Source organism: Hemiscyllium ocellatum, chromosome 32 (assembly GCF_020745735.1).
Source record: "Hemiscyllium ocellatum isolate sHemOce1 chromosome 32, sHemOce1.pat.X.cur, whole genome shotgun sequence".
NCBI classification, from domain to species: Eukaryota; Metazoa; Chordata; class Chondrichthyes; order Orectolobiformes; family Hemiscylliidae; genus Hemiscyllium; species Hemiscyllium ocellatum.
In genome coordinates, this window is record NC_083432.1 from 45932297 (window position 1) to 45950305 (window position 18009).

Here is an 18009-nt window from a genome sequence, read left to right on the forward strand (position 1 = left end):
AACCTGGCGATAAATCTTTGCGTCCCTCCTAAGGCAAAATCCAACTGAAATGCCACCTCCTCTCCCCTGTTTTGAAGTTCACTGTCTAACCCCCACAAGATCCCCAGGATGGAGTTGCTCTGGGCTAGAGGCAGGGCTGAACCATCTGGGAGTCTGCTCCTGGAGTGTGCAGGACTCCCAGCAGATTCTCCTCACAGTCAGCAGGCAGTGTTCAATCTGAAGGCAATAATCCTGTAAACATGTCCCATCAGGATTCAGGTGGCATCCCATATCCAGAAGAAACTGAAGCCTCAGAGGATGTCCTTCCTGGTAACCTGGCTACAGAGTGGGTAAGTAATGAGGAAGCGTTGCCGATGGGTGGGAGTGTTTCCCAGTCGGACTGGTTAAGCAAGAGAGAGGCAGCTATCTTTGTTTTGAAATAATCACTCCAGCTGTGAAATGGCCGATTGTTAGGTTTGAGCAACATTAATGTTGGAGAATTGGATTGTGGGCAGTTTTAGGCACAAACTACAAGAGAAAATTTAAAAATACTGGAGAATAGAAATCTGTAATTACAGGCCATTAAATTCCAAAAAAAAGTTCGGTCAACGTGTCCAATAAAACTTGCATTCAGAATAATCAAACTGTTTCGGACCTGGGGATGGGTGTGGATGTGGCATGTACTAATGGTTTGGGATATTGAGTAGATTTAGGTGTTAGTCCATGGATCAGCTGTGAATTGTGTTGAGTCAGACTAAAGTTTCCCTAGGGTTGTTCTCTCATTAGAGACAGAGATTATTGGTGGGTGGTTTAACCTGAGGGTCACTACACCTTGGGACAGGGGAAGTGTCCATCATGGTAACCACAGCTGGTGCACGAATTGAAACTCCGCTGTTGTATCTGCATCACAGCACTCCATCCAACCAAGCTAAACCAACCTCCACTGAGCTAGACCAAGACAGGCTGCAACTGCAAACAGCTGGCAACTTTAATCACACCTCCCCAACAGAGAGGCCATTATACCAAAACACTGAGATCTTGTCATGTGCAGCAGACAGGTCCATGTGTCTGGGGAATGCATTGGTGCGATGTGCCCAGTGCACATGACTCCACACACTGTTTCAGGAAAGAGCCAAGGTATCTTTCTGAATACAGCAGATCACCATTTCAGATCCGAACCTCTGTCCAAAAGCGACTGGATTCATGTTTTGACTCAAAGAATTGCCCTCCAGCACTTCCTGTTCAACCAAATAATCATTGGATTGTGAGATATCCCCCATTAGAATATTTTCAACCTGTTGTGATGAATATAAATTGTTTCAAAGCGTAGAGAATTGTTCCAGCCTGGAAGGTGGCCATTCAGGCCATTATGTCTGTAATTCTAACCCTGTCATCTACTTTGAAAATCAATTCACATCGCAGAAACAATTTAACTTGCTCATTATTCCAATTGGAAAAATTAAAATTAACGTTGAGAATCCTTCACAATCTTCAGTCCAATCCATTGTTAGAATCATGCAGCCCTTCGGCCCATCAAGTCTGCACTGACTTGGTTTAATCTCACCTGGTTTTCTCTATTTGCATTTGTCAATGATAATGATAGTGTTATGTGAAACGTGTATTTCCCTTAAGGGTCACACTCCCCTTCCCTGTAACTCACTTTATGGGTGGCATCTACTTCCATAACCCAATGCATCCTCTGGATTGCCAGTAACAAGAGAAACATTTGCAGATTTCCTTAAAATCCTCTGATGCTACATGTGTCTTATGTAAACTTCTGACACATTTCCAGATAAGCAGTTAGGAAGCATTTCAAATCTATCGTGAAATTCTCAGAAAATAACAATGATTTGCATTCATGTAGCACCTTGGCAGAGCATTCCTTAGGTGCTTCCCGAGAGCAAAATGCAATACCAAATTCCCAAAAGGAGTTAAAGGTTAATTGGCCGAAAACTTGATCAATTGGCCAGGTTTTAAAGGGACATCTTAGAAAGAGAAAGAGGGGTAAAGAGACGGAGAGGTTTAGAAAGAAAATCCCAGAATTCGAGATCCGGCAGCTGAAGGCACAGCCACTGCAGAAAGAGAGGCCAGAATTGGGGAGGTGCACAAAGGTTATGGAATAGAGGGCAGAGAACTGGGGAAAGCAGTGATGACCTGTACCCCACAAAACCAGACATTGAGATTGGAGTTCAGAATCAATAACTCAACCTCCAAGCTGCCCACTCTAGTTTAAACAGAGGTAAGCCAGAAAACAGGAGCTCTCCAGGGGGAGGGTGGCTTTGAAGTTGAGCCTCCATTTTAGGTCGAGTTTGGTGTTTAATCCCTGCAGACTGTAGTTCCCAAACCTCGAGAAAACCCTTCAAGGGAGAAATCGAGCCCAGCTTGTGAAGAATAACTTTCTGCGGATCCCACTCAGCTCCTGCACAACGTCAGGGAGCCCCCTTCCTTGGACCTCTGGGAACAATGTTTAATCCATGTAGCAATCCTCCTCTCCCTCGATACCAGACTCTGCTCCGATCAGTTCAACATTATCCATCAGGACATTTTATAGGGAAGGAAAAAGCAAGAGAAGGAGGAAATCTAAATCCCTTTCACTACCACGTCAGCTGATTTATCTGCCTTCCAATTACCAATTTGGAATTGTTAAAGAGATTTTGCTACATTATTCCACACTTTCACCCAGTTAATTTCACTGGATTTTCTTATGGTTTGTGCATTTCTTTCTCTGTTTGTTGTATATCAGATTTTTGTGCCGTTCATTTGGAGATATTTGAGATCTGATTACCTGCAGATTTCAATTAATCATCCTTCCACTATAGGTTGTTAATGGGGCTAGCAATGTATACCATCACAGCTGTGAGTGCAGAAGCTGAGGATAATTACTTGGAATTAATGATTCACTATTCATTTATTTCTTTGTGTGTTATCCACATTTGCATCTGTAGGAAATAGATGTCCCATGTTCCCCAAGTCCATCACAGCTCCCTCAGATTGTGTTTACTGAGCTGACATCTGGGTCTTGTCCTCCTACTGTTGAAGTCATGGAGCAAGAGGGAACTGCACCAACTGCCACTCACGACAGCAACATGGAGAATGGAGAGACAGCTGGAAGGGGCCTGGGCTCTGTCTCACTGCAGGGTCAACTTACTGTGCCCAGCTCCGAGGCCTGGGCACAGTTTGTGCCGTCTGGGATCGTGTTGGAAGAGTTCATGATGATTGAAGCTGCTCTAAGGCAGTCTGACCAGACTCGATCCCAGTCCCCTCCTCCCGACCAGGAAAACCCCAAGGCAAAAGAAATCCTGGAAGAGATTCCCAAAAACCCTGCAGCCGAGATTTCCACTGGGGAAGCACCTTGCATTGGAGATGCTGCAGAAAATGTGGCTTTTATGATAACAGAAAACCAAATCCAGGCCTTATCCCGAAGGGAAGTCCAGGAAATTGTTAGTGAGAAAGGTGAGGATATACACACCTGGAGTGTTTCCTCAGTGAAGGAAGACATCTCCGGAAATCCCTCTCTCAATCCCTCAGAAGGTCTATCCAACGGAAAAGGCCCCCTTGTCTCTTTGGACAGTAAACCAGTTGTTGTCATATTTGAAGAACCCATGGACATCAAAACAGCTTACAAGAGATTGTCAACCGTATTCGAAGAGTATGATGAAGAATTTCAAACAATGTTGGGTGAAAAAGCCTCCAGTCAACAAGCACAAACATCTTCAATCCCAGTTGAAGAGCAAATGGCAACGTTGATGTTGTCTGCTGTTTCTGAGGGAGTCAATGAGCCTTCCAAGGAAGAGTCAATCGACTGCACATCAGTGAGTGAGTCAGAAGGAGATCTGAAACAGGGTGATGACACAGCTTCAGATGAGAAAGCTTTGCATTCCATTCCAAATGTTACATCCCCAGAAACTGGAAATGACAACTCAAAGAATGTTAAGATTCGGTTTCCCAAGCAACGGCTGAACGCATTGACAAAAGCCATTGAGTCAGGATCAAAAACTGGACGGAAAACCTTGCAAGTAGTTGTTTATGAAGAGGAGGAGAAGATAAACAAAGTAACAGGTGAAAGACAAATGGAGGTGAAAAAATACAAACTCAACCAGATCGAGCAGAACCAGGGCAGGACTTCGAAAACACAAAACACCAGCACAGGCTATTCCAGGTCAGAGGAAATCAAGAACAGCACGTACAAAACAATGGACAGTCTGGAGGAGACCATCAGAGAATTGGAATCCACCATCACCCAAATCAGCCAACACCCAAGCAGTGAGTTCACATTTTCCAAAGAATGTTTCACTGTCCCCGACGTCAGTGAGCCCGGTGGAGAGCAGGTGGACGAGCCCGGTGGAGAGCAGGTGGACGAGCCCGGTGGAGAGCAGGTGGATGAGTCTGGTGGAGACCAGGTGAATGAATCTGGTGAAGAGCAGTGTCCTGCTGCTTGCCAGCCTGATGTTGAAAAGGAAGATGATGTGCCAATCCTGATGGACCAAACGTCCAGCTCACTAAGGAGCCCGTCTCTGAGTTTGAAAGTCAAGCCAGCCCTACTCCCAAAGCCCCAGCTCCCACCAACAGAAGCAAAGGTTCCATTTTTGTATCTTTACCTTGCAGACTTTGCCCACTGCTTCCTCTAGGCCTCACCCTTAGCTCGATCTCCTCCTGTTGGCTCCTGGCTGTTTGACCCATGCACACGGTCATTCACTTCACTGTGAATCCTACTGTGATCCACTGCTCACATTTCTTACACTGTCTGCTCTGCCTGCGAAACTCAAATGACTTTCTTTTTCTCAATTTAGATTTATTTTCTGTCTGATTCCTTCAGAATCCTGTATGTGTCATGGGGTGATGATGATCATTAAACTGATTCCTCGCTTAATCCTAGATCTGTCTGAATCTGTTCACTGTCACTGATGCTTTTGTAAGGCTGATTAAAAGTGTCTTCTTGGGTGCTGCTAATCTTTTTAAAGTTGCATTTCTCAGGGTCTCTGAATTGAGTGCTCTCCTGGTCTGGCAGTTTATTCTTGCTGCAGTTGAAAGGGGCTTTGCCTTTCTGGGGAAGGATCGAATCGATTACGTCTTTTTGAGGGAGGGTGTTGAAATAAGCATCATCATTTACATCTGGGATAAGACAATGAGATGTTGTTGCAAGTTTGGGTTATAGATCCTAACAATGTCAGAAACAATGGAGGCAATGCCCCTTTAACACTGAAAACTGCAGCAGGACAGAGACAATAATGCAGAAATGACTAAACATTCCCAGGTTCCAGCTGCTAACGGAGGTGCTGTTTGTGACTGCTGTTTTGGGTCTTTATTAAATCTCAAAGGGAAGAATTGCTGCATGTCATTCCTATGTCATTTCTGCATCCACTCCCTCTGATTGGAAGAAAATGTGTCTTGATGTACAATTATTTTCTGATTTTTCTCAACCCTTTGGTCTTTGAGAGATTAATTACAGTCTGTTCTTCAAAGGCATGTGTAGGCTTTGACTTGCGAGATTAGAACTTGTTAGATCAATCTCTTAAACAGCCATTTGAAAAGTAACTTGTCGATAACTAGATAACCCTATGTTTAATCTTGGGTGATGGTGAGGAGTGGGACATCTTGGTGCTCGGTATCCAATGAGAAACCAGATTCTCTCATTCCTTTGGTCTGGGTCTGGGGTCTTTTTCTAGACAATTCAGATTCTAATTCCAGTATTTGCCTCTGTGTGTCTCTGTGTGTCTCTGTGTGTCTCTGTGTGTCTCTGTGTGTCTCTGTGTGTCTCTGTGTGTCTCTGTGTGTCTCTGTGTGTCTCTGTGTGTCTGTCAATTCGGAGCTAGTAATATTTTTATGTGTGATGGCTGAAGGATTTTTGAAACTGCTACTGTTGTTATTTCAGGCCGCTGTGGAACTCCATGTACACTCCCTCATGTTGGATCAAATATAAAGTGTCACAGTTCCCGACCAGTTTGGGTTTTGGACTTTGGGTGACAAGGGTCAGGAATAGATTCCTTTCCCCTTAGGGGGATTTCAATGACCTCAACTTAGGGGGTGGTTGTATCACTGGATTAACAATACAAAGTCCATATTAATGTGCTACGGATATGGGTTCAAATCCCTCCAGGGCAGATGGTAAATTTTCACTCAGTGATACAGCACGGAAACAAGACCCTTCCACTCATCCAGATATCCTAACCTAATCTAGTCCCATTTGCCTACACTTGGCCCATATCCCTCTAAACCCTTCCTATTCATATGCCCACCCAGATGCCTTTTAAATGTTGTAATTGTACCAGCCTCTAGCACTTCCTCTACCAGCTCATTCCATACATGCACCACCCTGTGTGAAAAATTTGCCCCTCCGGACTTTTCCTCCCTCACCCTAAACCAATGCCCTCTAGTTTTGGACTCCCCCTACCATGAGGAAAAGACTTTGTCTATTTACCCTATCATGTCCCTCATGATTTTATAAACTTTCAAAAGGTTATCCCTCAGCCTCTGACGATCCAGGGAAAACAGCCCCAGCCTGTGCAGCCTCTCCCTACAGCTCAAAGCCTCCAGCCCTGGCAACATCCTTGTAAATCTTTTCTGAACTCTTTCAAGTTTAACAGTATCTTTCCTAGAATCAATGAAAATCTGGAATGAAAAGCTATTCTTAATAGTGTTGCCGTTAAAACAAAAGAAAATCTGCCTTCCTTACCTAGTCTGGCCTACATGTGATTACAGACCCTCACAACCACACCTGAAATGGTTTTGCCAATCCAACCAGTTCAAGGGGCAATTTGAGATGGGTAATAAATGTTGGCCTAGCCCATATTCCCTGAACAAGTTAAAAAATGCACCATGCTCTCTTATTTTGATGCTTCTCCTGAAAAGACTCATGCAGAAAGAAAGAGCTCTTTTTGTTTGAGAAATAAAATATTAGGCCAGGGACCTGGGAGACTTCCTCTCCTCCAGGACCTGTTCTGTCCACTGAGAGGGGCAGTGTACCACAGGCACAGGGTCCTGTAGGCATTTCCCTGGAGTCTCAGGGGAATGACTGAGCCCTGGGCTACACAGCTGATCGCTGATCCCAGTGATCACTACACTGTCACAAGTATTCTCCTTCAGGTCCCAGTAATCAAAACACCCGACAGCATTTTCAGCTGAATCCCCCAGTTGCTCCAGTCCACTATTTCAGAAATCACAAATCGCTAGGTTATAGTCCAACAGGTTTATTTACCTTCATCGGGTAAAGATTTCAAATGAACCTGTTGGACTATAACCTGGTTCTGTGTGAAGTATGACTTTGTCCATTCCCCCAGTCCAACACTGGCTAAACGTCTCCTCCCCTCACCCCTTGTCACTGTAAGCGGCCCAGTCAGCGAGTCACCCCACAGGGGTTTGTGGGATCTTGCTCTGCAGTGACTGCACTTTGAAAACCCAGAACTGTCTGAGGGCAACACCCTGAGGAGTTTATGGGAATGCAGCCCCTCAATGTCAGTGCAGACGCTGGTCTGTCATCACCTCCCTCTGTCAGATACTGAGACTGGGGGGGGGGGTCTAAAGTTCCAGGCACAGGGCTCCCATTTTCCCAAACTCGAAGAATAATTCGGCACAGATTTAAAACAAAACTTCCAAGTGCTTGAAATACACAGCTCCCTGTGTACACAGAGGGAGGTGAGGGTGGAGGAGGGGCCTCTGGTGGGTATCAGGGTGGGGTAAAGGGGGATATCAGGGGAATGAGGACAATGGAAGATTTCAGGGAGATGGGGAGAGATGGTGGGATGGGTGCTGGTGGGTAATTGGGGAGATGGTGATGTGGGTGATGGTGGAATAGGGAATTTAGGGGAGACCAGAGTTGTGTGGGGGTGGGGTGGGGTTGGTGAGCTGCTGGGGATATGGGGAGTATTAGTAAGAAGGCAGTAGCTGAAGTGTTCCTTGCCCCACACCCAGACTCTCGCAGTGTTGGGGTAGGACCTGGAATCATCGAGACTCTCTGACCCCCTCCCTTCCTCCAGACCTCTTGCTTGTATCCTTGGTGTTGCAACTGTTTCACCCAGAGGGTGGTGTGTGTATGAAACAAGCTGCCAGAGGAAGTGGTGGAGGCTGGTACAATTACAATGTTTAAAAGGCATCTGGACAGGAAGGGCCAGATGCTGGCCAATGGGACTCTAGTTTGGGAATATAGCCAGCATGGATGAGTTGGGCTGAAGGGTCTGTTTCTGTACTGTAAGACTCTACGACTTTGTTTATGTCAAGGGAGAGCTCAGGTTGCAGGGAGTGGGGGGGGGGCGGGGGGAGACGCGCAGAGTTTGGAAAGGGGCTTGGGAGATGGTCTTGAAGAAGGAATGAAGGAGCCATAAAGCTGGCTGGAGTCAAGGTGGTCCTGTGCTGACTGTCTGTTTATTCTGTTTTCTCTTGGCTCTAGACTGGGAGCAATCCCTCACTGCAAAGCCGCATTACAATTCCAGCTTCTCCAAAACTCAAGCAACCGCACAGCAGCGAGAAACTGAAACATAACAAACAGCGAGAAGAGTATCTAAGACTACAGAGCCAACAAGGCAGCCAGCAGGTAGTTTACTTCTAGACAACAAAGTGAGCATTTTGATCAAAGCTGGCTTCACACTCATTGATGGTGACCCTGCTGCACCTCCTGCACCAGTGCATCTGCAATCTCCCCTCCCCCTCTCCCCTCTCCGTCACCCTTCCCCCTCACCCTCTCCCCAGCCTTGCACCTCACTCTTCCCGTCCTGTCCCTGCACCCTTTGCCCTCACCCCTCCCTCCCCTTTCACTCTCAACTCTCTCCCTTACACTTGTTCCCCTCTCTCCATCCCTCACTCCCTCCCCCCCGGTGTGTAAAAAGATAATTAATTGGCAGTTGGTAAAGCAGGAAAGCTGCTGATTAATGGAGGGGGCAGTGTGTGTTTGTAACAGCTCACTGTGTTAATCAGAGGTTCCCTGCCTTGGAGAAAGCAGACTCAGTGGAACATGTTAAAAAGAAAGTTATTAAGATGAAAAGAGTTGCACACCAGTGGGGTAGAAGGAACTACTGGGATAACTCCACCAACACAGTGCGCTGATTGGTCTCCCACAGGGACCTGCAGTAATTGATCATTCTTGCCACAAGATGGCAGCACAGCACTTGACAACCATCCCATGGCCAAGACATCTTTATTTTGTGTTAAAAGATCTTCTAAAGAAATAGTTTTGTTTCTCTCTTACTAACATCACATTCTCTTTAACCCTAGAATTTCTTTTACACCAAAGGAAGGTTCTGGAGAGAACTATTGGTCTTAAATAAACACACTGAGGAAATCTACTCTGATGTCCCTCATTCCTTTACCAATACCATTGCATTCTCTCCCCTTTCCTTCCCCACCTCTCACTCCCTCCCCAAAGTCACATTGACCTTTCCTGGTCCAGTTCACTGGGCTCTCCCTCCCATCTGGAGGAAATACAAGGACACACCCACATTGATTAAGATTACATACTTCACTAACCGGAGGCAATATCACTCGATCAAGCCTCCAGGAACATGTCCAACCAGTAAATGTGACCACTCTGTCACTACCTCCCTCAGAATCCTACCCTGCAGACACAGATTCCTGTAATTAACCCAACACCTTGTCTGTCCCATTCTGTGTGGCTCTGGTAGATGTTCAGAGAGTCTGGGTATATTCATATAAGGAACATTGCAAGTTGTTTGCAGTTTTCATCCATTCCAGGGGACTGGAACACAGCAGTAAGGCAGCCTTGTTACAATTGTATGAGACTTGGTCAAGAGTGTATTTGGACTGGAATGTTATGGGGAAGCCGTGTCCACCAGCCAGAGAGTCAGAGACAGCACACTCTCGCCCCCTAGCTGATGTTGCATGTAAACTGCCTGCCCTCGCGGTTCCTACCTTTTCCAAGACAGGGTCTGCTCCTTGCCAAGAGGTGACAGCTGATTGGAGAGCCAACAATCTTAGCACCAGTGGGAGCTGTGGCCAGTGCTGAAATTGCAACCATCAGGAGCAGCCATGATGGAGGCAGCTCAGGAAGTTAGGCTGTGAAATCACTGTCCCGAGGCTGGTATCCCGTCACCAAATCACCCATTCTTTACTTGTGCACAGTGCGCGGCTGTAGCCAGCCAGCTCAGAGTCAATCACCTGGACTGAGGAGATTCTGAATTCCCTGTTTTTATAAATTTTATTAAACAGTACAAGTTACCAACAAACAGCTAACAAAGAACAAACTGTATACAAGAAACAGCAATTTACTGGGGAAAGGGGCAGCGAGCCAGATCACAAACCCCACCGCCCAAACAGTTGTGAGGGAAACGAGATTGAACCTTGAATCCCACCTTATTAGCAAAAATGAAACAGTAAACAATCACAGAGAGCCCGATAAACCCAACAGTAAAACAGTGCATATATTACAGACACCCTGGCGACCCAGCAAACCACCCATCCCTACCACCTTCCGGTAACTCTAAGGCAGCCCACCCCTATGCACCTTCTAACTCTCGGTCCACCCCATGCCCCTTCCAGTTCTTGGTCTACCCTGATACACCTTCTGACCACTCTAGGACAGCCCGTCCTGATTCCCCAACACCCTCCCCCTACCTGCCTGGGGTGACAGCGCTGAGGATGGCCTACCCACCATCCGACTCTCAGTCTGCCCCTACGTGCTCTCGCCCACCCTGATGCGCCGTCCGGCCTGTGGTCTGCCCTGACACATCTTCCAGCCACCTCTGGGACAGCCCAGCCCCTTCCCTGGGATGACAGTGTGCAGGCTAGCCCACAAGCCTTCCGGAATTTGGCCTTCACCCACACTCCTTCTGACACACCTTCCAACCACATCTAGGACAAACCATCGCAATTACATCTTCTCGGGACGACAGCGCTCAGAATGGCCTACCCATCTTCTGGCTCTCAGGGCGACCAGCATCAGGACGGCCCACCCACCCTCCAGCATTTGGGATGACCTATGAACCTCCAAGCTCACAGCAAGGCAGTGCAGGTGATTGACTCTGTCTTGTTGAGTTTATCACAACAAACAGAGTCCCTTCTGGTACACACTGAGTCCATTCCCGGGAACAGAGTCAAATCCAGAAGGTAGCAAATACATATCTCGCAGCACACAGGTGTTCAGTCTCCAGAAGCCTGGTCCATCCACAGAGGACCAGGCCCACTCATAGGAATCAATTCATTATAAAAAGATGCAGTTAACTCCTGCAGGCAGAGTCCACTCCAGGACACAGCAAATGCTCACCTCCAAGCACACACAGGTGTTCAGTCTTTACAGAGGCTGAGTCACCCACAAAGGACCAGGCCTACCCGCAGGAACAGATGACTCGAAGGGCCCAGTTCCAAACACCAGCAAAAGTGAAAACACATGCAAAAAAGAAAGAAGCCAGAGTGCAAGCCCTGCCACAAAATCAGCATGGTCCTTTTCTCAAAGAGAAAACGAGTAACCCATAGGCTCCAACCAACCAGAGAAACAACAATTCCCTAGTGAGAACTGAAATACAATAGTTACACTCTAACTGATGTATGTCAGTCAGTTTAGAAATCAGTCCTCAATATTAAAAAAAGGAATACCAGTTAACAAACTGACTGCGTAGACCAGCCAGTTCAGGAATCAGGTTTCCCCCAAAAAACCCAGAACCCAGCAGCAGTGTGGCCAGTCAGCTCAGAGTCCGTTGACTGAATTGAGATTCTGAATCACTTGTTTTTTTTTATTTTATTAACCAGCACAAATTACAAACAGTTAACAATGAACAGCAATGTACTGGGGAAAGGAGCCACTCACCCATTGTACTCTTGCTACTTTCTCCCCTCCCCACCCCCACCCCCACCCCCACCCCCATCCTCTAGCTTATCTCTCCACGCTTCAGGCTCACTGCCTTTATTCCTGATGAAGGGCTTCTGCCCGAAACGTTGATTTCGCTGCACTTTGGATGCTGCCTGAACTGTTGTGCTCTTCCAGCACCACTGATCCAGAAAGGAGCAAAAAAGCTAGACCCCGTCCACCCATTCCCCAAACCAGGTCACAGGGAAACCAGGACAAACCTCCAATCCCAAATTCCTCAAAAAGGAAATAGTAAACACAATCACATACAGACAGTCCAATGAACCAAACAGTAAAACAGTGTAGATATTCCCCATTTATATATGTTTTAAACAAACTGGCTGTATAGATCAGCCAGATCAAGAACCAGGTTATTACTCTTGACAGTTTCAAAGATTGAGAAGATGGGGTAGATTCTGGGAGGTAGACCCCCTCAGCTGCAGAATCAGGAACACGGAGAGGTGGGGATGCATCGTCACAGAGTGAGGAACCAGACATTCAGGATTGAGAGGAGGAGAAACATCTTGACTCCGAGATTTGTGAATCCTTGGAAATCTCTCCCCCACCAGGTTACAGACGTTCCACATCCCTCAGCGGGTTACAGACGTTCCACATCCCCCAGCGGGTTACAGACGTTCCACATCCCCCAGCGGTTTACAGATATTCCACATCCCCCAGCGGGTTACAGACACTCCACATCCCCCAGCGGTTTACAGATATTCCACATCCCCCAGCGGGTTACAGACATTCCACATCCCCCAGCGGGTTACAGACGTTCCATCATTGGGTCAGGTCAGGGCTGAGATTGTTAGACTTTTGATTTCTGAGAATCCAGGGACGATGGGAACAGGTGGGAAAGTGGATTTAAAACCCCAGCTCAGGCTCAGTCCTGACTATTAAATGGTAGAGGTGTCTATCCCACTTTGTATTTGTATGTTCATGTCCCTATGATACCTGTTCAGCTGTTGTCCTTAGTCAATTATGTGTTAACTATCTTTGTCACTTCTGATCTATTGAGTATTCCATGTATGAAGATGCTAATGCTAATTTCTTGTCTCTTTCCCTCCTTATCCTTGCTATATCCGCTATGCTTTGCTGTCTTTCCATTCTGTGTTTTGGACTCTCTCTGCCTGGCCCAGTAATGCCCAGTGCTCACCTCTTCAGTTTTCCCGTCCTGTAACAGTTTCGGGACTTTTCTGTTGTCAGGGCCAAAGGCTTGGCAGGCCTTCCCCACTCTGACCAGAATGCCTCTAGAAATCGGTGTCCGAGACTCTACGGAGGGTCTCTGCTGGTGGGGCTATTAAACGAATGTTCTTCTTTGGAGATACTGCTGCTAAGGGACCTTGTCCTGCTTCCAGTTTCTGATCTAGGTCCCCTTCCTGTTTCAGCCAGTTTTCCCATTACTTTAACTCACCTCTGTTAAAAAATATGTTCCTTATCCCAGAACCATTCCTGCCCAGCCTCCAGCCTCCCTGCTATTGCTTGCTTTCGTACTTGAAGCCAGTACAACGCACACTCGTTGATGCTAATGAGTCCCAACAAACTCTCCACCCCAGCCCCTTCCCAGTCATCCCAAAATGTCTTGCTTTGTTTCTGCTGCTGCTGCCACTTGTGCTGGTTCCCTGTGGCTTTAGAGTCTTTAAAGAGCTTCCATTTCATCAGCTTTAAGCAACGCGATCTTCTGCAGTCACCACTCCCTTTCCTAGTCTTCCCCCCCCCCCCCCCCCCCCCCATCCTCCCACCCCCATTTCTTCCTCCCCTCTCCCTCCCTTCCTCACTCTGTGTCCAGTCGAGGGGATTTGAGAAGAGGACCATGGAGAGTGTTCATCGTGGAGCTCCAATGCTTCTGCTCTCAATCACTATCTGCTAATCCGTCACCTGCTTTGATCCAGAATACAAACTGGTGTCCAAGCTGTAGTGTGTCAGTTTGTATATTAATAGTGGAAACAGCACAAGTGATTGATGGATATATCACAGTAGAATAGATGTGAAAATTATGAAATATTTTGTAAAAAATGAAAACCAAAAAAAATTCTCATCCTGTTCCTCTCTTTCTAAATTTAGTCTCTATATCTTCTTTTACACTTTATCACATGAATTCAGGCCCACGATCTCAATTACACAGGTCAGCACTGAGCGACTGTTTCATTCCTGTAATGCCATGCAATCAGTGGTTCGTACATTGCAAACCAATTGCCTCATTTATTACATCGAATGCTCTGAGCTGGGTGGAATGTTGGCAGTTTGAAGTTTGCACTGATTCTCGGAATGTCGATCCCCTTGTAAGGAGGGGCAGAATGTCCCTTCACCTGTGCTCTCCAAATGTTTTGGTACGATCTTATTTTACTGCCCCAAGGGCCTCCCATTCCCATGGAGGTGAGGGGGTCAGCACCGTACTCACCAACTGCATCCATAAGCTGCGACTGAGCTAACTTCTTCCACCAGTCCTTGGTCTAAGTTTTCATTTTAAAGGTGATCACCCTATTCTTCTCAAGATTTTTAAAAGTTCAATTTTCAAAATTAAGTATGAGCACAATATTATGATCAAATAAAGGTCAACTCTGACAAACAGTCATGCTATGTAGAGTGCAAATGTGATTATGAGACTCAGCTGCCATTTTCTTACACCATCCAGCCTTCTACCCATTCCTCTCTTGCTGTGTCTCTCAGTTACTTTTGCTCCCCACTCACTTTCTCTGCTCACTTCCTCTGACCTGAATACTCACTCAGTTGCTTTAACACAGTACAGCTCTGAAACACAGTTTGTACTTGATGTTGATTTGACTACTAGCCTACAGAATGGCCCAGGCTTGCTCAGTGGGTGAAACACCATGAATTGAAAAACTTTACTTTAAAATAGATAAAATTAAATCCAAGAGAAGAAATGATATTTATGAAAGCACAGGATTTGAAAATAGAGAATATGAAGAATGATTTATTTCTGTTAAATCGATATCTAGAGCTGCAGATATCATTGGCAGAATCAATGTTCACTTATTCTTTTTGTATATTGTCTTAAACAGTTTTTTGTACAAAGAATAGTATTCATGAAGCAATTAATTGGAATTGCAGGAAGTTTCTTTACATTTTAAGTGAAGTCTTTTAACACTTTGTATTAAGTTTATGTGAGTATTGACTCCTTTGATGTATGATTATTAGTGTTTGAATGTGATCCAAGAGGGCGAGTTTGGTTTGGACCTGATAAACTCCCACTTTATAATTGAGCCCACTCTCAATCACACTTCCTTAATATAATCTCCAGCGTTTTCTTGATGTGGGAGTTCAGCTCTGCTTGTTACAAAGGCTTCCTCCTGATTCCATTTAAAACCTTTCTCCCCCCGCCGGCAAAAACGGGAAAGATTTTTCTGTTTAGTAAAACTGCTTATATTGTTTCAAAAAGTCAGGTGGGTGGAGTTTTGTTTTGGAGTCCTGGTGTTTTGTTCGCTGTTGATGGTCAATCTGCACTCGATCACAAGGTGCAGACTTACACTGAAGGCATGAGTGGGGAGAAGCTTTTAAAAATGTGTTTATTTGTTTAATTTTGTGGAAGGCCTGTCAATCAATCAATCCCCCCCACCACTGTCCCAGTGAGCGGTAATAATGAAGTCCTGCTCACTATCTTAATGGAAATTAATGCAAAAAAAATTTCTTCTTGCTGTGCATTAACTCCCTTCCAAATGTGTTAAGTCTTGTTTGTGAGAGGTGCACAGACCAAACTGAATTTACTGTGCAACAGGACGTCAAAGAATAATGATCCACCATTTTAAATCATTTCATAATAAATCCTGTTTGTTTGGGGAGAGAGAGGAATACAGTGGCCTCATTTCTTACGGATTTATTTTCTTCAGCAAATTATTCCAAATTTCCACTCTAGAAAATGACAGCCTACCTGGGGTGGTTGAAGCATCAGTGTTCCAAGTGTGCTTTGAACGGATACATCCATACAGACCTGCGGTTAGCCAGTAAGGACTAGATTTTGGTATTGGTCCAGTAGTGTTTCTGCAACTAAGAAAAGAATTGGCTAGGGTGAGGTGTGACATGGAGGGGAGAGGTTTAAATAATTTCATTTTCTTTCCTGAAGGAACTGAAAGTGTTCACAGTATTAGCGAGTTTTGAGAAGATTTGTAGCTCAGGTTGAGGTTCTGAATGTAAGATTGCTCACTGAGCTGGAAGGATCTTTTTTTTAGATGTTTCGTCACTGTACACCCTAACATCATCTGTGAGCCTCCGGTGAAGCACTGGTGTTATGCCCCACTTTTTATTTATGTGTTTAGAGATTTCCTTGGGTTGCTGGTGTCATCTCCTGTGATGATGTCATTTCCTGTTTTTTTTCTCAGATGGTAGTAAACGGTGTCCAAGTCAATATGTTGTTGATAGAGTTCCGGTTGGAATGCTATGCTTCTAGGAATTTCCGTGCATGTCTCTGTTTACACTGGGAAATGGCCTTTCTATGATCAACAGAAAAGAAATGTTTGGTCAAGTGAAGGGATACTTTCCATTCCCTCCTCCCGTATCAGTTAGAAACACCAGAAGTGATGCTTTCCCGTCAGAAGTTATCTTTCGCTTTATTCCGCTAATATCCCTCCCACAGAGCTATGCTAATTCCATCCAGGGTATCAAGAACTTCCCTTTGGCTAATGGTTGATTGTGTGGCTCAGGAAGGTGAAGGGCGGCAGAAGCAAGGTGTCTCTCTCTGAACAAACTTGATTTTATATTGAGGTTGGATGCAAATGTAGATGAAGTATACCATTTTCCAGCAGTAACACTTTCAACGTGATGCAACAGATTCACCTCCCCACCCCTTCCCAATCCACCTCCCCTCCCACTCCAAGAGAACACTTCCTATTTCAAAAATTGTGAACTGTTAATATTTTACTTAAAATGATTCAGTTAATCATTCAAATGCAATGAAAAACCAGTCAGTAATTATATCATTGAGTATTCTCACAAGATTCACCTCATCTCTCATGGAAATAGGAAAAAAAAACGCAAATCTTAAGAGTTTCATCGACTGAGAAGATTACAGCCAACAAACTGTAACAGCACCAAACATTGCTTTCAAAATTATTGTTGAAAATGAATTACTTTTGATTTCAACCAGAATATGCGGGAATGTCTGTTCTAAATTTTGGTCTTTTCCAATTTGGTTAAAAGGCAGTGATCGTTTTGAGATGTATCAAATGTGTGCGTTTAGAAGAAAACATTTACAAAGTTCTATTTAAACAAAATGTATGTGAAAACATACCGAATGCCTTTTTTAAGCTTTTTTTAACATAAATGTGACATTTTTCATAGTCTCCTGAAGGATGTGTCAGTAATCATAGAAAACATGAACTTCATCTTATTCCTGCTTTAAATAATAAAGGATTTCAATTATGCATGTATATGCTAGGAAATTGCACGATGCATCTAGATCAATGTCTGTATGTGAATCTTAATATAAAGAATTTGTGAAAATCTGGATACAATAGGAACACTTTTTGTTAGACTGTGTATTTTTTTTTCCGCTGCATGGGGCTTTACTGTTTGGTCAGTAAGAGCTGTAATTGGTTATTGTATTGAACATATCTACAGAGTTTTGTAAACTGGGATCTTCCATTTGTAGAGTTAGTGAGATGTGTACTGAAAGTTGATGCCATGACAATCTGTAATTAATGTGGTTTGTGTGAAGAGATGAAATAAAGGGATTGCATTTTTGTACGAGTATTTTGAGGTTGTGTTATTGTCAAGTGTACCTTTGTTCTGGTGATGTTGCAAAGCTCCTCATATGTCCCACTTTTGTCACTAGTCAAGACTACCCTGTATAGTCAGGGTAGTGTTTGTCCAGTGAGTTTATTTCACCCTCGTCAGTGAATGGTATGGTGAATGGTAGTGAAAGTTCTTTTGTTCTTGTGCAGTTTTGGGACCACATCTGAGAGTTGGCTTCAAAACCGACTGGGCAAAAGTGAGGACTGCAAATCCTGGAGATCAGAGTCAAGATTACAGTGGTGCTGGAAAAGCACAGCAGGTCAGGCAGCATCCGAGGAGCAGGAAAATCGACATTTCGGGCAGGAGACCTTCATTTGTCAGCTCCATCAGTTTGCTCAGTACTACGTCCCTAGTGATTATAATTACACCAAGTACTTCCTCTTCATATACTTGTTATTGGAATGTCTTTTGTATCCTCTGTGGAAAATACAGAAGTAAAATATTTGACCATTTCATCTGCCTATTTCTTACATTGACTAGTAATTCTTCATCAC

General features: G+C 44.9%; 1 protein-coding gene across 1 annotated transcript in view; it reads left to right on the forward strand.

Moving 5' to 3' along the window:
- Positions 1–17885, forward strand: part of LOC132830952 (SRC kinase signaling inhibitor 1-like) — a 313973-nt gene extending 296088 nt beyond the window's left edge. The window contains exons 21-24 of the mRNA XM_060848915.1: positions 252–329; positions 2925–4556; positions 8363–8506; positions 17665–17885. Coding sequence (XP_060704898.1) covers positions 252–329; positions 2925–4556; positions 8363–8506; positions 17665–17682 — 1872 coding nt within the window. The 3' untranslated portion in view covers positions 17683–17885. The remainder of the gene's footprint in view (positions 1–251; positions 330–2924; positions 4557–8362; positions 8507–17664) is intronic.
- The last annotated feature ends 124 nt before the right edge of the window (positions 17886–18009 follow it).